At 40.4% G+C, this 27,107-nt stretch overlaps 1 protein-coding gene across 5 annotated transcripts; it reads left to right on the plus strand.

Moving 5' to 3' along the window:
• Positions 1–40: 40 nt before the first annotated feature.
• Positions 41–26,888, plus strand: fgf22.L (fibroblast growth factor 22 L homeolog). 5 transcript variants are annotated; one of them, XM_041562326.1, is made up of 6 exons: positions 41–1,586; positions 11,836–11,967; positions 20,266–20,407; positions 23,099–23,345; positions 23,600–23,703; positions 26,550–26,888. In XM_041562326.1, exons 4-6 carry the CDS (start codon positions 23,114–23,116, stop codon positions 26,739–26,741), a joined length of 528 nt encoding a protein of 175 aa, XP_041418260.1. In that variant the 5' UTR covers positions 41–1,586; positions 11,836–11,967; positions 20,266–20,407; positions 23,099–23,113; the 3' UTR covers positions 26,742–26,888. The 5 variants fall into 5 exon arrangements, with proteins under 5 accessions (XP_041418260.1, XP_041418263.1, XP_041418266.1 ...); XM_041562329.1 differs by having other exon boundaries at positions 41–1,392; XM_041562332.1 differs by lacking the exon at positions 41–1,586 and adding an exon at positions 9,330–9,669.
• Positions 26,889–27,107: the final 219 nt, after the last annotated feature.

Below are 27,107 nucleotides of genomic sequence, written 5' to 3' on the forward strand. Positions count from 1 at the left end.
TGGAGGAACTACGATTCCCAATCTGAGTGAGAAGCCGTACGGATTTAGTTAAACTACTGGCAGGGCGGACTTGTTGACAGATCTCATATTCGGGTCATCTTGCTGACTGCTTTGAGGGGTGATGGGAACTATGTGAGGGGATTGCGCAGAGCAGTGTGGGATGTTGCAGGGAGCTGTAAACCTCTGTTTTTGCAACTGCAGCATCTGCCTGTCCAAAGAGGCAACAGCGAATGTTTGACCCACTCCATGTGTACGGAACGCATTGTAGGACATCATAATGAGAAAACACGCTACTGCGTGCGCCTTCCTAACGAAGAAGTATGAAGACTCGTCTCTTACTCTACTTACTTATCTGAAGAGGCTGCAGTCACACCTCATTGCTAGCCGCAATTGTTGTTGCAACCACCCCCTCGTGGCTCATTCCTCAGCCCTCCCTCCTCAAACCTCAGCTCGTAAGCCAGGCTGATGGCTGAGGAGGGAGGGCTGAGGATGGAGAGTGTTTGTACTGAGGACCGAGGATGGAGAGCGTTTGTAGTGATGGCTGAGGACGTAGAGTGTTTGTACTGAGGAATGAGAGTGTAAGGACCGTGGGGGTATGATGCCTGAGGAGGGAGGGCTGAGGATGGAGAGCATTTGTAGTTAGGGTTGCCACCTGCCCGGTATTTTACCGGCCTGGCCTGTAAAAATTAAGCTTGATCCCAATGTTATTAGTAGGGGAAATGCATAAAAATATAGGAAGGCTGGTATGTTTTTCCAGAAAAGATGGCAACCCTATTTGTAGTGAGGGAGATGGAGAGTGTTTGTACTGAGGGCTGAGAAAGGATGAGAGTGTTTGTACTAAGGACCGAGAAGGGGGGATGATGGCTGAGGAGGGAGGGCTGAGGACGGAGAGTGTTTGTACTGAGGACCGAGAGTGGAGGGCTGAGGATGAAAAGCGTTTGTAGTGAGGGCTGAGGATGGAGAGTGTTTGTACTGAGGGCTGAGGAATGAGATTGTTTGTACTGAGGACTGAGAATGGAGGGCTGAAGATGAAAAGTGTTTGTAGTGAGAGCTGAGGAGGGAGGGAAGAGGAGGGAGAGTGTTTGTACTGAGGGCTGAGGAATGAGAGTGTTTGTACTGAGGACCGAGGAGGGGACTGAGGATGAAAAGCGTTTGTAGTGAGGGCTGAGGAGGGAGGGAAGAGGAGCGTGAGTGTTTCTACTGATGGTTGAGGAATGAGAGTGTTTGTACTGAGGACCGAGGAGGGGGGATGATGCCTGAGGAGGGAGGGCTGAGGACCGAGAGTGTTTGTACTGAGGACCGAGGAGGGAGGGCTGAGGATGAAGAACTGAAGGCCGAGTAGGGCGGACCGAGGACCCAGGATGGAGGTGCGACTGCAGCCTTTCAGGATGGGTGAGAGAAAAAGCAGACAATGCTGCATTCCTCTACCTTAGGAGATCGCATGCAGGAGAGCAATTTGAGGATGTCCTAAAATGCTTTCAGTACGTGTGCCCCTGATCTTAGACTTGCTATCGGTAACTGGATTAAATCAAACTCTGTGTGTAATGAGAATAGGACCATTAGTTATGTTGCTGTTAATACTGGATGTGAGTCTTTAAATTTCCAAACTTCCTCTTTAACCCTTTAAGTGCCAGCAGAATTTCACATTTTGGTTACGCGAAATGCCAGCCGTTTTTAAGCATTTTGTGCTCTCTCACTTTAGGGGCATTTTCTGAGGGGAAACCTATAGTTTACCTAGGAAAATTATACATTGTTTTTTTCGGTAGAAACTGAGCTTTCTAAATCTGCCTGAGTTTTCATGTATTTCCACCTGTGCAAAAAAATTTATAGTGCTAAATAACAAAAAAAAATGAAAAATTACCATTTTTCATCGTATATCAATTTATACCAGAAAAATATTTAATTTTACAGATGAAAATCCAACGTATTTGGAAAGCCTTATGTCTCTCGAACGTGCCAATACCAGATATGTATAGTTTTAGGGAGATTTAAGATTTCTGTACAGCAAAAACTCCCGGCAGTATATTACTGAATTTTGAAAGCACTAAGGCAGAAAACGGCATGCTTTAGATTCCAAGGCAAAAAATCCTGAAACCATAGGTTTACCCCAGAAAACCATACATTTTTGAAAAGTACACATTCTGCCGATTACAAAATGGGTAACTATGTCTCTCTACTCCCAACTACCAAACAGAAAAGCTTGTCTGAACATAGCGGTTTTTCAAAATAAAATTCAAAATTTTGAAAAATCATTTCAAAGGTTTTATTTTGCTGCTCCGCATATCCCAAACTATATTACGTACCAAGAAAAAGCACCTGAAATATGATTGCCAGGGGTCCACTGAACAGTTTGATACCCATTATGCATAGGTTTACCAAAGTATCTGGCATTTAGAGACACAAATATGAAGTTAGCGCATCCAAATTGTTCAGGACTTTACTTCAGCTACTGAGAAATCAAAACATTGACTGCATTCTTTGTGGGGTAAAAACACAGAAATATATGTTTACCCCCCAAACCCATATATTTTTGGAAAGAACACATTCTACCGAATCTAAAATGGGTACCCATGCCTTTCTGCTCCAAACTACTGAGTCGCAAGGCTTTCCCAAAATTGTCAGTTTTGGTGAAATATCTGAAAATTGCCTCAAAGCTTCAACTTCCCAGCACCATATCACCCATGTATCATTACGTACTAAGAAAAAGCACCCTAAATATGATTGCCAGGGTTCCTCTGAACATTTTGGTGGCGATTGTTCATAAGTTTACCAAAGTATCTGGCATTTAGAGGCCCCAAAATGAAGTTAGCGCATACAAACAGTCCCGTGAGTAACTTCAGCTAATGAAAAATCAACACATTGACTGCATTTTTGTGGGGTAAAAACACAGAAATATATGTTTACCCCCCAAAAACCATATATTTTTGGAAAGTACACATTCTACCGAATCTAAAATGGGTACCCATGCCTTTCTGCTCCAAACTACTGAGTCGCAAGGCCTTCCCACAATTGTCGGTTTTGGTGAAATATCTGAAAATTGCCTCAAAGCTTCAACTTCTCAGCACCATATCACCCATGTATCGTTACGCACCAAGAAAAAACACCCTAAATATGATTGCCAGGGTTCCTCCAAACAGTTTGGTAGCCATTGTTCATAGGTTTACCAAAGTATCTGGCAGTTAGAGGCCTCAAAATGAAGTTAGCGCATACAAATAGTCCTGTGGGTAACTTCATCTAATGAGAAATCAACACATTGACTGCATTTTTGTGGGGTAAAAACACAGAAATATATGTTTACCCCCCAAACCCATATATTTTTGGAAAGAACACATTCTACAGAATCTAAAATGGGTACCCATGCCTTTCTGCTCCAAACTACTGAGTCGCAAGGCTTTCCCACAATTGTCGGTTTTGGTGAAATATCTGAAAATTGCCTCAAAGCTTCAACTTCCCAGCACCATATCACCCATGTATCATTACGTACTAAGAAAAAGCACCCTAAATATGATTGCCAGGGTTCCTCTGAACATTTTGGTGGCCATTGTTCATAAGTTTACCAAAGTATCTGGCATTTAGAGGCCCCAAAATGAAGTTAGCGCATACAAACAGTCCCGTGGGTAACTTCAGCTAATGAAAAATCAACACATTGACTGCATTTTTGTGGGGTAAAAACACAGAAATATATGTTTACCCCCCAAAACCCATATATTTTTGGAAAGTACACATTCTACCGAATCTAAAATGGGTACCCATGCCTTTCTGCTCCAAACTACTGAGTCGCAAGGCTTTCCCACAATTGTCGGTTTTGGTGAAATATCTGAAAATTGCCTCAAAGCTTCAACTTCTCACCACCATATCACCCATGTATCGTTACGCATCAAGAAAAAACACCCTAAATATGATTGCCAGGGTTCCTCCAAACAGTTTGGTGGCCATTGTTCATAGGTTTACCAAAGTATCTGGCAGTTAGAGGCCTCAAAATGAAGTTAGCGCATACAAATAGTCCTGTGGGTAACTTCATCTAATGAAAAATCAACACATTGACTGCATTTTTGTGGGGTAAAAACACAGAAATATATGTTTACCCCCAAACCCATATATTTTTGGAAAGTACACATTCTACAGAATCTAAAATGGATACCCATGCCTTTCTGCTCCAAACTACTGAGTCGCAAGGCTTTCCCACAATTGTCGGTTTTGGTGAAATATCTGAAAATTGCCTCAAAGCTTCAACTTCTCAGCACCATATCACCCATGTATCGTTACGCACCAAAAAAAAAACACCCTAAATATGATTGCCAGGGGTCCTCCAAACAGTTTGGTGCCTACTGTGCATAGGTTTACCAAAGTATATGGCAGTTAGAGGCCCAAAATGAAGTTAGTGCATACAAAAAGTCCAGTGGGTAACTTCAGCTAATGAAAAATCAACACATTGACTGCATTTTTGTGGGGTAAAAACACAGAAATATATGTTTACCCCCCAAAACCCATATATTTTTGGAAAGTACACATTCTACCGGATCTAAAATGGGTACCCATGCCTTTCTGCTCCAAACTACTGAGTCGCAAGGCTTTCCCACAATTGTCGGTTTTGGTGAAATATCTGAAAATTGCCTCAAAGCTTCAACTTCTCAGCCCCATATCACCCATGTATCGTTACGCACCAAGAAAAAGCACCCTAAATATGATTGCCAGGGTTCCTCCAAACAGTTTGGTGGCCATTGTTCATAGGTTTACCAAAGTATCTGGCATTTAGAGGCCTCAAAATGAAGTTAGCGCATACAAATAGTCCTGTGGGTAACTTCATCTAATGAAAAATCAACACATTGACTGCATTTTTGTGGGGTAAAAACACAGAAATATATGTTTACCCCCCAAACCCATATATTTTTGGAAAGTACACATTCTACAGAATCTAAAATGGGTACCCATGCCTTTCTGCTCCAAACTACTGAGTCGCAAGGCTTTCCCACAATTGTCGGTTTTGGTGAAATATCTGAAAATTGCCTCAAAGCTTCAACTTCTCAGCACCATATCACCCATGTATCGTTACGCAACCAAAAAAAAACACCCTAAATATGATTGCCAGGGGTCCTCCAAACAGTTTGGTGCCCACTGTGCATAGGTTTACCAAAGTATATGGCAGTTAGAGGCCCCAAAATGAAGTTAGCGCATACAAATAGTCCTGTGCGTAACTTCAGCTAATGAAAAATCAACACATTGACTGCATTTTTGTGGGGTAAAAACACAGAAATATATGTTTACCCCCCAAACCCATATATCTTTGGAAAATACACATTAGACAGAATCTAAAATGGGTACCCATGCCTTTCTGCCCCAAACTACTGAGTCGCAAGGCTTTGCCAAATTTGGCGGTTTTGGTAAAATATTCTGAAAATTGCCTCAAAGCTTCAACTTTCCAGCATCGTATTGTCCATGTATCATTACCAGCATAAAGCATCCTAAATATAAACATAGGGGTCTACTAAACAGTTTGATGCCCAATGTGCATAGATATACCAAACTATGTGGGGCACAGAGACCCCCAAATGACAATATGTATAGACATTTTCACGGCTGACGCGCTGGCTGCTGCAATATAACCACCCAGTGTGTGTATTATGCGACATTAGACCACCTAACAGTACAGAGACCCCAGAAAACCATATATTTTCAGAAAGTACACATTCTGACGAATCCAATATGGGTAAATAAGCGTTTCTACTGCAAACTGGCAAACTGCAAAGCAATGCTGAACATAACGGTTTTTATCAAATTTCTGAAAATCGTCACAAAGCTTGAATTTTACCCCATTATATGCCCCACATTTCGTAACTTATCAGCCTAAAACATCCTGAATATGAACGCCAGGGGTCTATTAAACACTTTGATGCCCAATATGCATAGATATACCAAACTATGTGGCGCACAGAGACCCCCAAATGACAATAGTGTATACATTTTCACGGCTGACGCGCGCTGGCTGCTGCAATATAAGCACCCGGTGTGTGTAATATGCGACATTAGACCCCCCTAACAGTACAGAGACCCCAGAAAACCATATATTTTCGGAAAGTACACATTCTGACGAATCCAATATGGGTAAATATGTGTTCCTACTGCAAACTGTCAAACTGCAAAGCAATGCTGAACGTAACAGTTTTTATCAAATTTCTGAAAATCGTCACAAAGCTTGAATTTTATCCCATTATATGCCCCACATTTCGTAACTTATCAGCATAAAACATCCTAAATATGAGCGCCAGGGGTCTACTGAACACTTTGATGCCCAAAATGCATAGATATACCAAACTATGTGGCGCACAGAGACCCCCAAATGACAATATGTATAGACATTTTCACGGCTGACACGCTGGCTGCAGCAATATAACCACCCGGTGTGTGTGTGTATTATGCGACATTAGACCACCTAACAGTACAGAGACCCCAGAAAACCATATATTTTCAGAAAGTACACATTCTGACGAATCCAATATGGGTAAATAAGTGTTTCTACTGCAAACTGCCAAACTGCAAAGCAATGCTGAACATAACGGTTTTTATCAAATTTCTGAAAATCGTCACAAAGCTTGAATTTTACCCCATTATATGCCCCACATTTCGTAACTTATCAGCATAAAACATCCTGAATATGAACGCCAGGGGTCTACTAAACACTTTGATGCCCAATATGCATAGATATACCAAACTATGTGGCGCACAGAGACCCCCAAATGACAATAGTGTATACATTTTCACGGCTGACGCGCGCTGGCTGCTGCAATATAAGCACCTGGTGTGTGTAATATGCGACATTAGACCCCCCTAACAGTACAGAGACCCCAGAAAACCATATATTTTCGGAAAGTACACATTCTGACGAATCCAATATGGGTAAATATGTGTTCCTACTGCAAACTGTCAAACTGCAAAGCAATGCTGAACGTAACGGTTTTTATCAAATTTCTGAAAATCGTCACAAAGCTTGAATTTTACCCCATTATATGCCCCACATTTCGTAACTTATCAGCATTAAACATCCTGAATATGAACGCCAGGGGTCTACTAAACACTTTGATGCCCAATATGCATAGATATACCAAACTATGTGGCGCACAGAGACCCCAAATGACAATAGTGTATACATTTTCACGGCTGATGCGTGCTGGCTGCTGCAATACAAGCACCTGGTGTGTGTAATATGCGACATTAGACCCCCCTAACAGTACAGAGACCCCAGAAAACCATATATTTTCAGAAAGTACACATTTTGACGAATCCAATATGGGTAAATATGTGTTCCTACTGCAAACTGTCAAACTGCAAAGCAATGCTGAACGTAACGGTTTTTATCAAATTTCTGAACATCGTCACAAAGCTTGAATTTTACCCCATTATATGCCCCACATTTCGTAACTTATCAGCATAAAACATCCTAAATATGAGCGCATGGGGTCTACTGAACACTTTGATGCCCAATATGCATAGATATACCAAACTATGTGGCGCACAGAGACCCCCAAATGACAATATGTATAGATATTTTCACGGCTGACGCGCTGGCTGCTGCAATATAACCACCCGGTGTGTGTATTATGCGACATTAGACCACCTAACAGCACAGAGACCCCAGAATCCATATATTTTCAGAAAGTACACATTTTGACGAATCCAATATGGGTAAATAAGTGTTTCTACTGCAAACTGCCAAACTGCAAAGCAATGCTGAACATAACGGTTTTTATCAAATTTCTGAAAATCGTCACAAAGCTTGAATTTTACCCCATTATATGCCCCACATTTCGTAGCTTATCAGCATAAAACATCCTAAATATGAGCGCCAGGGGTCTACTGAACACTTTGATGCCCAATATGCATAGATATACCAAAGTATGTGGCGCACAGAGACCCCCAAATGACAATATGTATAGACATTTTCACAGCTGACGCGCTGGCTGCTGCAATATAAGCACCTGGTGTGTGTAATATGCGACATTAGACCCCCCTAACAGTACAGAGACCCCAGAAAACCATATATTTTCAGAAAGTACACATTCTGACGAATCCAAAATGGGTAAATAAGTGTTTCTACTGCAAACTGCCAAACTGCAAAGCAATGCTGAACATAACGGTTTTTATCAAATTTCTGAAAATCGTCACAAAGCTTGAATTTTACCCCATTATGTGCCCCACATTTCGTAACGTATCAGCATAAAACATCCTAAATATGAACGACAGGGGTCTACTGAACACTTTGATGCCCAATATGCATAGATATACAAAACTATGTGGCGCACAGAGACCCACAAATGGATATATAGTAGATAAAATTTACATAGGCAAAACAAAATAACACAGAACAGTGTGAAATGCAAATAAATCACCAGAAACTAATAAAACCACAAAAATCAATGCTTTTTTTTTCACACTAGTGTAATCGGCCACCAGAATTTTGAATATTTTAGCTGGGCCAAATCGATTATACGGACAGAAACAAGTGAACAACACAAATGCAGAGCTGAAAATGCAATAAAATGGCTAAAAATTCAATAAAATGGCTAAAAATTCACCAAAATTCACCAAAATACCCAAAATTGCAATATAACCACCAAAATAACATACAAATGCTATTGCACAGTACGGTTAGCGAATACGCTATTCGGAACGGCAATAAAACATTTTTTTAGCCCAAAAAGAGACGATGCGATAAGAAAAAAAAAAAAAAAGCCACAAAGCCATATATGTACATATTCGTGTGCACAACGGGTAAATTGCATGTTATTTGCGCGTGTGCGCGTGTGCAAGTGTACATGGGTGCTGTGAGTGTGTGTGACCCCCCCAATCCCCAAAAATCTATGTGTGAGTGTGTGTAAGTGTGAATGTAAGTGTATATTACTGTAATAAGTGTGTGTTGGTGTGTTTGTGTGTTTTTGTGTGTGCAAATGTTACACTTACCTGGGGTAGATGCCTCAGATCGATGAGAGAGGGCTCCACGCAGCAGATCTGCAGCTCCAACGGTCATCAGCCATGTGGGGGCGGAGCTGGGCGGAAGTGCAGCGCAGGCAGCAGCAGGACGCATAGGAAACGCGTCCCTGCTGCTGCTTTGGGGCCCCTGGGCGATCGCGCCCCAGGGGCCACACGATCCCCTGCTCTGCTCGTTGTCTAGGGGCAGGGGATCGTGAAGGAGCGGAGCGAGCGGCTCTAACAGCCGCTCCTCCGCTCGCAAACCCGGAAGTGCTGCAGAACGTAGAATCTACGATCTGTGGCACTTTGGTCCTTTGATCCACAGAACGTAGATTCTACGTTCTGTGGCACTTAAAGGGTTAAATAGTTAGAACTATGAAAAAATGCATCGATCATGCCTGCCCTAGAGACAGAGGCTAGAAAGAGGCAGAAAAGACAAATAATTATAAATCTTTAAGAAACAAATAATGGAGACCAATTGCAACGTTGTTTGGAATAGGACAGACTACAATGTACAAGGTTAACTGAGTATTGTAAATGAGCTCTGTGCAGCCCCATTTATAAAGGACCACATCAGCAGTCTTATTTGTAATTCTGCTTATCTATATCAGACAAGTCCTTAATCAGATATTGGTTGGGCAAGCTGTATAAAGGTCTGGTCCTATTGACTCTACTGGGAGTTGTAGAATGGAACTGGGGAGATAGGTAAAATGGTTTTTCCCTTGCATGCTCATCTTAAAGGGGTGGTTCACCTTTAAGTTAACTTTTAGTATGTTCTAGAATGGCCAATTTTTAAGCAAACTTTTCAATTGGTCTTCATTACTTATTTTTTATATTTTTTGAATTAATTGCCTTCTTTTTCAGACGTTTTCCAGCTTTCAAATGGGGGTCACTGACCCCATCTAAAAACATTGTTATTGCTACTTTTTATTACTCAACTTTCTATTCAGGCCTCTCCTATTCATATTCCAGTCTCTTATTCAAACGGTGCATGAATGCTAGGGTAATTGGGACCCTAGCAACCAGACTGTTGAAATTGCAAGAGAGCTGCTGAATAAAAAGCTAAACCACCTATAATAAAAAAATGAAAACCAATTGGAAATTGTCTTCAAATATCACTCTCTACAGCATTCTAACAGTTAATTTAAAGGTGAACAACCCCTTAAAGGTCTCCCTGACATATATTACTCTTGGTAGAAGGTCTCTTGTGAAAAATTCTATTAATAATTTCTCTCCTATCCTGGGTGTACAGCAACTTCTTGCTTGTCTCATCTTTCTCTCTGCTACATCTTGACCCTTTTGGTTAAAAAATTTAAAATCCACCTGCACCAAAACTGAGAGAGTTTATTATTTTATCTGTATTTCTTTAGACATATTTATAAACAGCTTCATAACAAGGTAACTTGATAAAAGGCTGTGCAAGGCCTGACATGTTGTATTTTGCAAGAGAGCTGAGCCAGGATTCCAATAAATGCTTTATAATAATATTCCTTCATATTCTAAATCCAGATAGTCCCTCAGCCCCTGCCTGAATATGATGCTCTGCCACCTTTCTTGAGCAGAGACGCCAACCTCCAGGGAACCAAATCTGGGTAATATTAGCCACCCCCATGGTGTTCCCATTTCCACTTTTTCTATGTCCCTTGCTTTATTGTACATGGATTATGAATACGCCTGACTAAATTGACTCCTAGTTTTATTGTTTGTAATAGTTGACACTGGTATATATCAGTATACTTTTCATGTTAATATCCATTAAACGGGCTTGTAAAGCTCCATGACATTAAGAATATACCGACTTCATTATAAGTACTGGGAGATTAAAATACACTGCATGTGTCAGCTGACTGTATGCTGCATAGAAATAAGTGGCACAGAGCAACACAGTGCTGGCATGAAAAAAAATATAGTAGCATTTTTGCCACTACATGCTGCAAGTAGTTGAACTACTGTCTTCATGAGCTGTTATAATCTAGAAAGAATAGGAGCTTCCTATTTCCTGCATTATTAAAATGGGCCTATGTGTTCGTGTGTGTATAAACTCCCTTGCAGTGTGAAATAAAAATAAAAAGAAAGCTGTGTAACTCACATACCGGTACACAATTCTAAAAGTTAAAAAAACAAAACAAACCCCCCACAGGTGTATTCTGTAACTATTAGGACCCCTGAACACCAATGATCTTTTTTAATATTAGGACTCTGGCCACCAATGATCATTGTAACCATTAGGGCCCCCCGCAGCCAATAGGATTTTTTCTTTATCTTTTAGGGGCCTCTGGCTTTTGTTTTTAAATGTTGGGGCCCTTGGCCACCATTATTTCTAAGCAACATAAACCAACCATTATGGCCAACAATGTTTTGAACGTTTGGTTCACCTTTAAGTTAACTTTTAGTATGTTATATAATGGCGAATTCATAATCACTTTTAAGTTGGACTTAGTTATGTATTTTTTATAGTTTTGTTATTATTTTATTGTAATTATGTCTTCTTCTGACTCTTTCCAGTGTTCAAATGGGGGTCACTGACCCCAACTAAAAACAAATTCTCTGTAAGGCTACACCTTTATTATTAGTGCAACTTTTTATTACTACTTTCTATTCAGACACTCCCCTGTTTATAATCCTGTTTCTTAGTCAAATCAATGTATGGTTGCTAGGGTAACTTGGACCCCAGCAATCAGATTGCTGAAATTGCAGACTGGAGAGCTGCTGAATAAAAAGCTAAATAACAAAAATCACATGAATTAAAAATGAAAACCAATTGCAAATTGTCATTCTCTACAATCATCATACTAAAAGTTAACTCAAAAGTGAATAACCCCTATAACTGTTTCATTGAGCAGCAATTAACATTCTTTTTGTTCTCTTCAGAGATCTAAGAAGTAATTTAAGAGTTTAGGAACAATCACCATCCAACGTAAATTTGCAGTGGGAGTAGCTTGCTGTATGTATTACATGCATTTGTCAGCCTTGAAGCCCCTGCTGAAGGTATGACAACATCAGGTAAGTATTTATTGCAATTACGGTTGATTTTACAGCTTTTTTTTCAGTTTTCCCTTTTAGGTTTATTTTTTATTAGCTACTTTGCAACATTGCACTACAATTGTATTTTAAAAACTTACACGGACAATTGTAGATAGGGTTGCCACCAAGATGGTATTTAACGGGCCTAGCCGGAAAAACGGGTCTGAAGGCCGGTGCCGGTATTAAAAAATTACCGTCCATTACACTGCGGTAAAATTCTGTGAGAGGAGGAACCATAATTTTCTAGCAGCTTTGCTGAAATCACAGCCTCGCGTGATTTGTCACTGACTGGCATCCTTAAAGATGGGAGTGCAGGAGCGTGCTTGCGTAGCTATAGTAAACACAGAAGTTGGCAGCACTGGACAAGATCATAGCCAGTCATTCTCTTGCTGCCTCTAGGCAAAACCAGGGATTTGGAATGCAGGCTAAACTGTATTAGGATTTATCTTCAGCATGAACAGATAGGATGCATAACTGTAGGAGATACTCAGAAATAAAAATACAATAGATATATTGGTTGATGGAGACAATGTTTAACTTTTATGTCAGGTTGCTAGAGAAAGACAGCTAGGAAAATTAGTATTAGAAAAATAATATGAATACATTTACATTAAAAATCAGTCTATTGTGTGATTGCTTGGGTAAGCCTTGAGGAATACAGAATAATGTAGACCAGTTGCAACATTGCTTAGATGTCCCGCATAATGTATTGCTACAGGCTTTCAGGCCCCAGCTTTAGGATTGTACATGGTCAAATCATATGCTATCAAGTACTGTCAGAGACCCGGAAAATGTATTTCCTTTGCTCTCAACAGGGGGAAAAATAACTGATTTATGAATTATGAGGTGAGAACAAACAGTCCTCCAGCTTGCTTCACATAACTTCACAACTCGAGAAATTTCCTTTTGTGGCCATTAAATCCTAACTAATTTAAGGGCATTTTGCACTTTCAAAAATAATCCATGGTTTTTACGGGGCAGAAAATGTGATGTTTCTAAGCATTATCCAATCTATGAACATACACATTAATGCAAAACAGCTTTGTGGAGTGGAAGCGGACGGTAGCGGTTTGGTTACCAAAGCCGTTGCCGAATGGAAGGTCATCGCAGATCACTGTTAGAAAATTAGAGAAATTAGTTGTCTATGTTCAAATATTTATGGACCTAACTGTAATTATTTGTTTTGTGGCATTGCCTAGAATAAAGCCACTATTTTCACGTTAAGACATCATTATGTGCTGAATGCTTGCTCTATTCAGTGAAGTGGAATATTCTTGAATGGCCAAGTCAGTCACCTGATCTGAACCCAATTGAGCATGAATTTCACTTGTTGAAGACTAAACTTCAGCTTACAAGATGAAACAAGATTACAAGTTTACAAGATGAAACAGCACCACTTCTTCATAAAATAAAATGCCTTTATTGGAACCCTTTAGGGCATTACAACAATGTTTCGGTTTGCATCTGACCCTTTGTCAAGACCATATAGACAAAAGAGGATTTGTTATCATACTTACCGATAAATCTCTTTCTCGTAGTCCCGTAAAGGCAGCACAGGGTACCAATGGGTTAATACAGCAATCCCTCTAGGAGGCAGGATGGAACTAAAACTTCAATCCCTCATAGGGGATCCTCCTCTTCCCTGTATTGACCCCGCCTACTTTAGTTTCGACTAGCACAGCTTATAAGTAGGAATATAGCAAGAATATGGGTGGGAAACTCCCTGTGCTGCCTTTACGGGACTACGAGAAAGAGATTTATCGGTAAGTATGATAACAAATCCTCTTTTCTCGGTCGTCCCTAGGCAGCACAGGGTTCCAATGGGTGAGTCCCAAAGCCAGAAGAAAGGGTGGGAAGAAGAAAGTTATTAGGTCGAGTTTTGAATTTAGAAAAATGTATTGAAACAAAGGCACTAACATGGCCAACAGACTCTATATTATTAAACAACAGTTTGAAGAACTTTTCTGCCAAAACTGGCATCAGTTGATGCGAAAACATTGAATTTGTAGAATTTTGTAAAAGTGTGTAAGGACGACCAAGTAGCCGCCTTACAAATTTGTTCCATGGACGCCTGATTGTAGAGTGCCCATGAAGCACTTAAACCTCGCGTGGAATGAGCCGTTACCTTCAGAGGTGTCGGTAGCTTTTTGAGTTTGTAAATGAATATTATGAGGTTCTTAATCCATCTCGCAATGGATGTTTTTGAAGCCTTGTCACCTTTGTTAGACGAGCCATACAGCACAAAAAGAGCATCCGTCTTTCTAAATCCTTCTGTTCTGTGAAAATAGAATTTGAGTGCCCGTACCACATCTAAACTATGTAAACGGTGTTCCACTTCGGAGACTGGTTAAGGACAAAATGAAGGCAATACAATTTCCTGATTGAGGTGAAACTCTGTTGCTACCTTAGGTTGAAATGCTGGAACTGTTCTTAATACCACTTTATCTTCATGAAAGATACAGTATGGAGGCTTGCAACTTAGAGCCCCAATCTCAGATACTCGCCTTGCTGACGAAATGGCCACCAGAAAAGCCGTCTTCCAAGTTAGAAACCGCACCTCGGTGGTAGCAAGCGGTTCAAAAGGACGCCCCTGCAGTGTTTGTAAGATCAGGTTCAAATTCCAGGGAGGCAGAGGGTGTTTGTACGGAGGTTTTATGTGCTCTACAGCTTGAAGAAAAGTCCTTATGTCTGGAAAAGACGCTATTTGTGTTTGAAAGAACACTGAAAGTGCCGATACCTGCACTTTGAGGGAATTTACTCCGAGCCCCTTGTCCATGCCCTCCTGAAGGAATTCCAGTATCATCGGAATTGAACAAGTTTGATAGCATGCTTTCTTTGTTCTGGCCCATGTAATGTAATTGGACCATATACGATGATATGTGGTACTGGTTGTTGGTTTGCGTGCTTTTAACATAGTGTTGGTTACTTTTTCTGACAGACCTTTGTTCCTCCATATGGAGCTTTCAATAACCATGCCGTCAGGGAGAGTGTCTCCAACGTAGGGTGCCAGCAGGGACCTTGCAAGAGAAGATCTGGTCTGAGGGGTAGTGTCCATGGAGGTGCAATTGACAGTTTTCTGAGATCTGAGAACCATGCCCTTCTGGGCCAAAACGGTGTTATCATTATGGCAGTTGTGTGAAAGAGATGAAGCCTTCTGAGGATTGGATGGATCATTGGAATGGGTGGAAAAATATATACGAGTTGAAATTCCCAGGGAGTAGTCATTGCGTCTATTGACCATGCTTCCGAATCTTGGTACCTGGAACAGTAGCATGTTAGTTGACGGTTGAATTTGCTTGCCATAAGGTCTATTTGTGGTATCCCCCATCTGACTGTAAGCTGTTGGAATACATCTTTGTGTAACATCCACTCTCCTGGGTCTAGAGTGGTTCGGCTTAGGAAGTCTGCTTCCCAATTTAGTTGTCCTGGGATATAAACAGCCGCTAATCGGCTTGTATTGTTTTCCGCCCATTGCAAGATGCGAGCCGTCTCTTTCCAGGCAGCTTTGCTGTGTGTACCTCCTTGATGATTTATATATGCCACTGCGGTGGCGTTGTCTGTTTTGACTTTTATTGGAGATCCCTTCAAAAGATCTGACCAGTGTAATAGAGCTAGGTAGATTGCTCGTAGCTCCAACACATTGATGTGTAGTGAGGTTTCTTCTTGGGACCACCGACCCTGAACGGTTCTGTGGTTGAAAACACCTCCCCAACCCGAAAGACTGGCATCTGTGGTGATGATTTCCCAGCTTGCCACCGAGCAAAATTTCCCCTTGGATAGGTTGTTTGGGTGAAGCCACCAATGAAGGGAGGATTTTGTGACTTCTGAAAGGAATACCGGGTAGTCTAGTTTGTTGTAATTTCTGCGCCATTTTCGAAGAAAATCTAATTGGAGTTCCCTCATGTGAGCCTGTGCAAAGGGTACGACCTCTATGGCAGAGGACATGAGTCCTAGAAGTCGCATGCAGTCTCTGGCCGAGATTGATTTTTGCGACATTGCTTGCTTTGCTGCTGTCTGTAAGATGAGCTGTTTTTGTGGAGTGAGAAAAACTTTGTGTTGAGATGAGTCGAATCTGACTCCCAAAAAAATGATGGTTTGTGTTGGAATCAATGTGCTTTTCGCTTTGTTGATCATCCAACCATGAGCTTCTAAAGTTCTCTTGCAGAGGTTGGTGTGAGTAACTGCAGTTGCGTATGATGGTGCCCGAATTAATAGATCGTCTAGATATGGAAGAACGCAAATATCTAATTGTCTCATGTGTGCCACAAGAGTCGCCAATATTTTGGTGAAAACCATGGGTGCAGTAGCGAGGCCGAAGGGTAGTGCACGGAATTGAAAATGTTCCTTCTGTATCGCGAATCGTAGATACTGTTGAGACTCTACATGGTTAGGTACGTGTAGATAAGCGTCCTTTAAGTCTATGGCTGTGAAAAAATCTCCTTGCTCTACGTTTGCGATTACTGACCTCAAGGACTCCATTTTGAATGATGGAACATGAAGAAATTTGTTTAAGAACTTCAAATCTAGCACTGGTCTCAGTGAACCGTCTTTTTTGGGTATCAGAAAAAGATTTGAATAAAATCCCTGATGACGTTGATCTGGTGGTACTGCTATTATGTCAAAATTCCTTGTATCCAAAGATAGCTGTCCCAAAGGCTTGCTTTTCCATAAAAAGTTTCTTTATTTAAATTATCATTAAAAATTTTTGGTTACATTCAGTCCCCCCAGGCCCACCTTACGCGCTTCGCACCCTCCGGCGCTTAGTCACCTATGACTAAGCGCCGGAGGGTGCGAAACGCGTAAGGTGGGCCTGGGGGACTGAATGTAACCAAAAATTTTTAATGATAATTTAAATAAAGAAACTTTTTATGGAAAAGCAAGCCTTTGGGACAGCTATCTTTGGATACAAGGAATTTTGATATATATGTCGCCTGTGAACTGGGGCGAGTACCTAGGGCTTCAACAAATCTAAATCAGAGGCGGACTCCCAAATTTTTTATATAGTACTGCTATTATGGACTTGGTTTTTAGCATGTCTTGTATAGCTGAATTTAAGGCCAGCCTCTTTTTTGGAAGAGTTGGTACGGATGACCGGAGAAATCTTTGTGGAGGAGTCCTCCGAAATTGAAGTGTATAGCCCACTGTTATTATATTGTGAACCCAGGCGTCTGATGTTGTTGATAGCCACATCTCCCTGAACCATAGGAGGCGCCCTCCTAACTCCTTTGATATTTCGGGAGAGGCTAGTTCTTCATGCATCTTGAGGTTTTTCTGGTGTACCCCTAGGTGTACGCCTTTGAAAATTCCAAGACGATTTCTTGGGGTGACGAAAATTGCTCTTTGATTGGTTGGAGTAAGACTGTTGTCTGGAACGTGGTGGAGAACGCCTTCCGAAGTTTGAAGACCTGAAAGGTCGTCTTGTTTGGGTATTTGTAGGTCTGGATCTTTTGTCTTGAGGCAGAAAGTTGCTCTTTCCTCCGGTAATTTTGCTTATTAGAGCATCTAGTTCTGGGCCAAAAAGTGAGGACCCTGAAAAAGGTAGAGAGACCAGATTTTTCTTAGATGCCGGATCCGCACTCCAAGATTTGAGCCACAGTGCTCGTCTTGCCCCTACCGAAAGGGCTGATGCCCTAGCTTGTAATTGGAGTATATCCATGGAAGCATCACATAAGAAGTGTGCTGCATTGAGCACCTTTGAGAGATGACCTTGCATGTCAAACGCTTCGTCAGCTGATAAAGCTTCTTCTAACCATAGGACCATGGTACGAGAAACACATGCTGATGCAATTGATGGTTTAAAAGCAGCTGTGGAGGAAGCAAATGCGCCCTTTAATAGATTTTCTGCCTTCCTGTCCATAGGATCTTTGAAGGCCGTGCCATCTTCTAGCGGTATAGTGGTACGCTTAGCTAATCTGGCAATAGGTGCGTCAACTTTGGGTATGGTTTCCCATTTGTCTTTATGAGTCTGGTTGAATGGGTACATTATATCCATTCTTTTGTCTTTAACTGCTCTGCGGTCAGGATTTTTCCATTCTTTTGAAATGGCCTCCTGTACTGTTTCATGTACTGGGAAAAACTTTTGTTTTCTTTGAGTCGGACCAAACATTTTATCTAGAGTATTAGCCTCTTTGTGTTCCTCTTGTATACCTAATGTCAGAAACATGTCTGCTAGAAGTGAGTGCATAGCTTCAGCTTGGGATTTGTGTGTGTTTTCTGAATGAGAATTAGTTTGTTCTGAATCTTCCCAGTCAGAGTCATCATCCTGAACAGCTCCTTCTTCTTCTGAGGAATGAGATTCCTCCTCTACTCTATGTGAAACATGAGATGTCTTGGCTACTGAAGTAGAGGCTTGTGCTACCTGAGCTGTAGCTAGCTTTTCTATTGCTGTTGACATTGATAACAGAGATGATTGAAAAGGTTGGAACCATTCAGGAATTTGTTTGTCCTCTGAAGTAGAATCGGTTTTACTTTCTGTATTGGCTTTGCGTTTTTTGTGGTATTGCCTTACCCTTTAAACAAAACAGGGATTGTTTGTCCATATATTGCAATATATTTAAGCTGGCCAACTACGTCAAAGTCATCCCATATCTGGCCAGTCCTATGCTCAATTTTCATCTGATTCATTAAGAATTCTATGGTTTAATTATACATTTTATAAAAGGGACGAATACGTTTTACCTGCAACTTACTAGCTGCTTTCAAAGTAAAACTCCCAAACTTGGCTGCCCTTTTATTAGACACCAGTGGGATCACCTGACTATAGTTGGAGGGGGTGGGAGCTACAACATGGAGCTGGTCACTGCTCCTGTATAACTGTAACAAACAGGGGAAAGTTGTGCTCACCACTAGTTTTTAAAATCATTAGGAGGGGGTGCAATGAGGGTGTGACCACAAAAAACATATAGACAAATACAAGATTCCTCTGCACTCAACCCATTATCAATATATTTAAGACAGAGACATTTTGTGCATACTGCTACTGAAAAATGCCTTACCCTTTAAACAAAACAGGGATTGTTTGTCCATATATTGCAATATATTTAAGCTGGCCAACTACGTCAAAGTCATCCCATATCTGGCCAGTCCTATGCTCAATTTTCATCTGATTCATTAAGAATTCTATGGTTTAATTATACATTTTATAAAAGGGACAAATACGTTTTACCTGCAACTTACTAGCTGCTTTCAAAGTAAAACTCCCAAACTTGGCTGCCCTTTTATTAGACACCAGTGGGATCACCTGACTATAGTTGGAGGGGGTGGGAGCTACAACATGGAGCTGGTCACTGCTTTGTCAAGACCAATTGAGCATGCATTTCACTTGTTGAAGACTAAACTTCAAGCAGAAAGGCCCACAAACAAACAGCAACTGAAATCCACTGCAGTAAAGGCCTGGCAGAACATTAAAAAGGAGGAAACACAGAATCTGGTGATGTCCATGAGTTCAAGACTTTAGGCTGTCATTGCAAACAAAGGGTTTTCAACCAAGTATTAGAAATGAACATTTTATTTTCAGTTTTTTAATTTGTACAATTACTTTTGAGCCCCTGAAATGAAGTAGTTAAAAAAAAGGCTTTAGTCCCTCAACTGGACCTAACTGTAGCTGCTACAATGCAACTTGATGAGTTCCACTTGATTTTGGCACTTGCTTGCTCCACAGTGAGTACAAACTAATAAGAAATGCAGAGTGGGAGCAAATACACTTATAGGAAATACTGTAGATCCATCACAGGGGATAGCAGGAATAATGCCTGTATTTAAAAGCCCCAAAACAAATGGAATAATGTGATATTTGTGTTGTCCTGATAGGAGGTTTTTTTTTCAAAACATCTTAGCAGTCAAGAAAAAAAGACAATCTCTATAATAAAAAAAAAGAGCTTAGTTTAGTTTAGTTTAATTGTTCTTTTTGCAAATGAACATCTCCCCCCCCCCAAATATAATAGGAGATCATACAATAAACAATCTGGTGCATATAGTGACAATGGTGAGATTTCAAAACTGCCGTACTGATCTATTTTTGTAACTGGCCTTGTGTACCATCTTTTATTTACCCACTGTTTTTAATATGTTCATCATGTGTGGATTACGTATTGCATCAAGTAATGTACATAAACAAAACAGGCTTGGATCTAGTAATAATCTAACCACACCCATGCTTATGCTGACACACTGGCGTTGTAAATAGCTCTTGAAGACTCATCTCCTGTGTAGGTTCCTATGAATCCACAAATATGACAGCTGCCTTGGACAGTAATATTATTAATATCTTTTTGTTAGGTGACATCACATGAAGGAGGAATGGAGGAATGTGGCACTTCAGGTCTATCTGTTCACTCTTCTCTTGGTCACTGTGGATTCCATTTCCCAGTAAGAAATTTTCCAGTACTTTGCTGCGAGGACTGTGTGATGCCCCAAACAGGTGAGACAAAAACAAACTAAAAAGGAGATTTTTATGGGATTATGTGTTTTCTTGTTTCCTTGATGTCCCTGTGGTTGAGAATCTGTATAGCATTGTGTTGGGTACACCAAGCATGTGTGACAGTATACATTGGGGAATGGTGTGTTGTAGCTTTGACTATATATCAGCACACAATGAGGGCTCGTTGATAAAGGTGGCAAAGCACCAACTTCATCTTTTAAAAGTGTCACTTTGGCTGTAAAAATTTCTAGATCTTCATCTAAGACAAATTGAGTGGGGGAGGGTTAATCTTTGTTGCATTGTATAAATAGTCATTTATATCAACATAAATGTAAAAAAAATAGCTTATGTGAAAGTCATACAGTACATGGTTGCACATTTCAATCATACAAAATTCATATGATATACGATCATTCTCTACAGGGGTAAAAGAGTTTAACAGAAACTTTCTTACCTAATTCTACCTACCAAGTTCTATTAACAGGCACAATTTTTTATACTTGGGTACAGCATGCAATACAGAATATATACTATACTACACAGTCATAAATAACCTTTAAATATACCCTTGTAAGTATCTAGCAGAAATATAACAAAGGCAACTGAACATTCACCACTCATCCGAGTGGCTTCTTCAGTTCAACTGGTAGGGAACCACGGTGGCTTCACAACAATTCACACTTCCAGTCATGTAAATTGAAAGATTTACACCTGCCTCAGTGAAAATCATGGTACCATTGTGACTGGATCACACTTTCACACATCTGTGAATTTCAGCCAACAGCTTACTGAAGTTCAATGGAACCTTTGTGATTGGATGTCTGTGACTTCACTACTCTCAAAGGTTTAAATGCCTGGGAATTCCGTACCACTTCAATTGAACTTAAAAAGCCAAAAGGTCTAATTTTAAAGTTTTTTAATACCTCAACGAACGCACAACAGGAATGGTTTCTAATTTAAGAAAAAACTTAAATGGAAAAAACTAGATTCAGCGTGTTTGGGGTTAACAACCCGAAAACTGGAATTAACAGAGTTTTCATCGAAAAAAAATGTAAATCGCTTAACTTTTTTTAAGTTTTTGGGCAAAACCCTCCAAAAACCTTGACAGGTTTGATGGAGTATTTTCGAATTCAAGGTTTTTCCAGGGTCGGGTATAATAAATCTCAAAAAATTCTATTTAAAAAAAAAAAAAAAAAATCCAAAAATGTGATTTGTGACCAAAAAAATACCCTTGAAAACTCGAATTATTGTGGAAAACACAACTCAATCCATAATAAATTAAACATGAAATCAATTTTTATTAAAGCATTCCTAGCTGTTGTAAGCTCATTTAAAAATCTCAGCTGTCAATCAAATATTGTCTGCCTCTCCTCTATGCCTTAGGCATAGAGGCGGAGCAAGCAATTACTTTCACTTTCCATTCAGCACTTCCTAGATGTCACTGCTCTCCCCACATTCCCCCAGTTCTCTTAACCATTTAATTGTGTAGTCAGGGCATGGAGATGGACATCGGGTCCCCTATTCTGATGCACAAACAAGATTCTGAGATGATGCAAGGCTTGTCTTAATAACAGTGTGCACAAAATGGCTCATGCCTGCTTGCTATAATTATGAATTCCCAGACTGGAGGAAACAAGATTCAAATAATTTATATTGTGTAATTAAAGTTCATTTTGCTTGACTTAACATGATAAAATAGGATTTGGAATAATGTTTGTGGGTGACGGGTCCCCTTTAATAAAGGGTCCCCTTTAATAGACATATTGTAACTAAGTGATCCCGGCAGTTATGAGATGTGTTTCATGATATCGCTTGTGTCACAATTTTTAGCTTTAAATTGTAAGATATAAGAAATACTGTATGTCATATTGTAAATATGTGGATATTAAAAGTCATCTGAGTTCCATGACGGTTATAATAGCATTTGACCTGACGAGACCTGATGCCTTTATATTGTTATGGAACATGTTGGTAACTTTTCATATTTTCATATAATTCCCTATAAATACTGTTTAATGACTAAAGGTGGCCATACACTGAGAGATCCGCTCATTTGGCGATGTCGCCAAACAAGCGGATCTCTCTCCGTTATGCCCACCTTGAGGTGGGCAATATCGGGCTGATCCGATCGTGGGCCCTAGGGCCCAACGATCGGATCCTAACGAATAGCAATGGGCGGTTGGATCGCGGGACCGCATCAACGAATAGATGCGGCCGCGATCTGATGGGATTTTCCATCCCATCCGATCGAGATCTGGCTGACTTTTGGCCAAATCTCGATTGGTGAAGCCCGTCGGGGGGCCCCATACACGGGCCAATAAGCTGCCGACACGGTCTGTCGGCAGCTTTTATCGGCCCGTGTATGGCCACCTTTGCTGATCTCTTCATTGCTTTATTCATGTGTATTATAGTACATATTCTGTATTGCTTACTGGGCCCAACTGATGCTTGTCACTGAGGAAGTGATGTGGCACCAATTTCAAAGCTATTCAGCTTTTTCTATATCTGTATATAACAAAAAAAACTTAAATAAAAGAAATCAGATTGCCGCTGGACACTTGTGGGAGAGAGATACCCCTTTATATAACATATAGAACATATACTACTCACTAGTAGTTAATATTTTCCTATCCAAGGTGCACTACATTATTTTAGATATCACCTTAAATTAATAATGTGTTTTGTTTCTAGCTGGTGTAGGTTGACATGTGCCTACCTCCTTTGTATACTACCCCATCCTTTTTCCTGGTCTTCTACACCCTGCTGCTTCTTGGTGCATCCTCTTCAAGAGCTGAAGTTCTCCCAAAACGCTTTGCTCGAAGTTATATTCATCTGGAGGGGGATGTTAGATGGAGACGTCTGTACTCTGCAATGCACTATTTCCTGACCATTGATCCATCTGGCAAAGTAAGGGGGACACGAAGTTACTGTACTAACAGTAAGTGATATGATTTGGAGTATTACACTGCATGCCTAGTATTTATCTCTTATTGAAGTTATGGAAAATACACTTCTAGTAATTCAGAGCTTTCCGGATAACGGGTCCCACACCTGTATATCACTACTGTATAAAAGTGTTGTACATTTCTACTGTACATATGATGCCAAAAGGGACAAACACCACAACAAATAAAAATACACAGTAACAAGGATTGCCAAAAGTATTTTTACTTATATTCCTCCTTCTTCCAGGCATATTCCAAGTTTACTCCATAAATGTGGGAGTAGTGGCAATACACTCAGCTGGCAGTGGTCTGTATTTAGCCATGGACAGAAGAGGAAATGTATACGGGGAGGTAAGTAAATTGGCAACTAAAATCAGTGCAAAAGTGCAAAAGAAGGTTACATATAAAAAGTGAGGTTGATTTGATATTTGGAAATCCAGAGAACTTGCACATAATGACAAATTGGTAGACCTCTGTCATAGCATCAATAGAAGTAAGACATTATCATGGTCCCTGATGAAATGGGGGTTATTTTGAACAAAATGGTGAGCATCTTACTACAGAACAGAGCATTTCTTGACACATAAGGGCAGAGACTGTCCATATTATATGGGAGCAATATATTGGCAGCGTACCCAAGGGTCTAAACCATTGAAGGACAGGATTGTGTAGGCCACTGTTGTGCAAGTTTGAGTTTAAGCTAAACGGTAACCATCAGAATTCAGATTCACAGCTACAGTGCTTCATCAGGGGAATATTTTCAAAGGGACACATTTTTGACTATCATTTCTCTCAGAGAGAATCACAGCATTTAGAACACCCCTTACGACTGCACCCATTTTTGTGTTACCACAACTGTACTGGCAGGGTAAGCGGTTTAGCAGTCTAGGTAGAGCATTAATAAATTAATAAAAGAAGCTGCATTTGCTAATTGTGTTCAGCTGACTTGGTTCATTTATTTGTATTTTGGACTGTGCTTATGGAAGTTGCATGTACACAACAAGAAAAATAGTTTCATGCCAAATTGAGTGGCCACACACCTGCTGTCTTCCTTTTCCCGACATGGCAATCATGTTACGCTATTAGCTTTGCAACCTCTAGTTTTTAAAACACAGTAACGCAACCATGCCTTGGCCTATGAAAACATTGCATGTACATAAAATATCCCCTTGTACTTTTGGGAAGTCCCTGTAAAAGAAGTAATTTTGGTTAGTCAGATAAGTAACCCAAAAGATTGAAATGAAAAGTTAAATGAACAGCTAAATTACAAGGTTTTAAAGTAATGAAAACATCATGTAGTGTTGCCCTGCACTGGTAAAACTGATCTGTTTTCTTCAGAAACACTACTATAGTTCATATAAACAAGCTGCTGTTGAGCAATGGCGAATATTGAAAAAAGGCTATATGGCACAGGCTACATAGTGGATAACAGTTAACACCATTTTGTTCTACATTGTTTATCTGCTATCTGCTGTGTAATCTGAGCCTTTTCTCCTTTGAATGGCTGCCCCCCATGGCTACACAGCAGCTTATTTATATAAACAATAGTAGTGTTTGTGAAAAAAATACAGCAGTTTAACCAGTTCAGGGCAACACTGTATCAGATTTTTATTACTTTAAAATACTTATTTTTTGAGGTTGTTTCTTTGAATCACTGGGGGGTACCTCTGAATGATTATAATCACTTACTTGATATCCTGGCCGTGCTCCTGTTAGCAGAAAACTGCACTGACCCAGAAGATCTGTCATCCAGTGTTGGACTGGGCCAGCAGGACACTTGGGAAACAATCCAATCTGCTCAGGCCCGGACAGTCACCTCTCCCCCAATAACAGCCACATGGATGGTATGAGGCAGTGGTCGGAGCTTGCAAGTTTGGACAGACCGCATCAAGGGCCTTGAAGTTGTGGTCCTGGTGGGTGTCGATGTCAAAGCCCACCCTGTTCTCAGCCATGGAACAATCCTCTTCTTGCTTCTTCCTTCTTTGTGCGGATGCGCATGCACAGTAGTGTGTAAAAATTAACTTTCAGCAAAAAGCTGCATGCCGGGGCCATTGAAGAAAGAAAAAAGTGGGAAAAATGCAATCACTACCAGAATTACCCCAGGCCAGTGTAGGTCTCTGCTAACAGGAACAACAGTCAGGGGAATCAGGCAAGTTATTATAAACACTAGGGGTGCCTAACATTTGGTGATTTAAAGGAAAACTATACCCCTCAAACAATGTAGGTCTCTATAAAAAGATATTGCCTGAAACAGCTCATATGTAAAACCCTGCTTCATGTAAATAACCCATTTTCATAATAATATACTTTTTAAGTAGTATGTGCCATTGGGTAATCAAATAGAAAACTGGCATTTTAAAAAATAAGGGCAGCCCCCGGGATCATATGATTCACGGTGCACACAAACATACTAAATAAACTATAATTGTTAGGTCACATGAGCCAATTCGAAGAACAGACAGCACCACACTTGAGGTAAATTCTTAAAAGGCCTTTATTCCAAAAGGGCTTATTTCAGGACAAACAAACAGCAGCAACGTTTCAGGCTCACAATCGCCTTTTTTCAAGCTGAAAGGCGATTGTGAGCCTGAAACGTCGCTGCTGTTTGTTTGTCCTGAAATAAGCCCTTTTGGAATAAAGGCCTTTTAAGAATTTACCTCAAGTGTGGTGCTCTGTTCTTCGAATTTGTTTACAGAACGGGTGTAAGTGGCCACCTCAGACCTGCACCTGCATCCAATATACCCTATGGGTGAGTGCTGACTTCTAATCTCCACATGAGACAATTAACAGACAGAGTTGTGTCTTTTGCTTCCACACTTCTTCCTGTTACAGTTAGAGTATTTCTGGTCAGGTGATCTCTGAGGCAGCACACAGACCATCATGAAATGGGGGTTCAAGGCAACAGATGGAAAAAGCCAATATCTACTTAAATATATATTCCAGTTTGATAAGATTCTTTAATATGCTACTTAATATGATATAAACTAGCTGCTGATTAAGTGTTCATTTTGGGGGGTATAGTTTTTGAACCTTACCTTCTTAACTATTTTATATCATAGGAAGAAATTTCTCATTATTCAATGTTGAAGTATCTGGTTCCTGTACATTACGGATCACACTAATGTAAATAATTACAATAATGAACCAACTGTATACTAACACTTGTGAATTTCCTAATAAAAGCTTTGCTTCAACAGGAAGATTATGGCCCAAACTGCAGGTTTAGAGAGCGGATTGAGGAAAATGGTTACAACTCATACTCTTCTGAGAGATGGAGTCACCAGAGGCACCCTATGTATGTGGCAATGAGAAGAAATGGGTGGGTAAAAATGGGAAGGAGGACTCGACACACCCACCGCTCTGCACACTTTTTACCTTTTCCCATTTGATTCCACAGAAAGCTGGTGTGAAGGGTATCTATTGGACGATAAGCAAATCAAGTTGCCCAAACACACTTGTCTAATCCTCAGAAAACACAGAATACCCACATAAATCATGTTTATGTGACAAGGCTGCTGACCATGCTGAAAGTACAATATTTTCTTTGTACACACACCAATTTTGATCATATATCCAACAAACTGTAAATGACATATATATTGTGGAAACATTCGTTTACTTATTTTCATCCTTGCGGTAATGCAAGTGTAGGTACAAGATGGGGTGCTGTCCAAGGATTCAGGCAGTAGATATATGGTAAATCTGAGACTGTGAAAATGCTTCTCTGTGGAATGCCAAAAGCAAATAGGAGTCCG

The sequence above is a fragment of the Xenopus laevis genome, chromosome 1L, assembly GCF_017654675.1.
Source record: "Xenopus laevis strain J_2021 chromosome 1L, Xenopus_laevis_v10.1, whole genome shotgun sequence".
In the NCBI taxonomy this organism is placed as follows: Eukaryota; Metazoa; Chordata; class Amphibia; order Anura; family Pipidae; genus Xenopus; species Xenopus laevis.

Bases quoted from the DNA above. Each gene is read 5' to 3' on its own strand.
- fgf22.L (XM_041562326.1), top strand. From the start codon at position 23,114: ATGTGCCTACCTCCTTTGTATACTACCCCATCCTTTTTCCTGGTCTTC. The intron at 23,346-23,599 runs GTAAGTGATATG...TCCTTCTTCCAG, and splicing joins ACGAAGTTACTGTACTAACA to GCATATTCCAAGTTTACTCC. The intron at 23,704-26,549 runs GTAAGTAAATTG...TTGCTTCAACAG, and splicing joins GAGGAAATGTATACGGGGAG to GAAGATTATGGCCCAAACTG.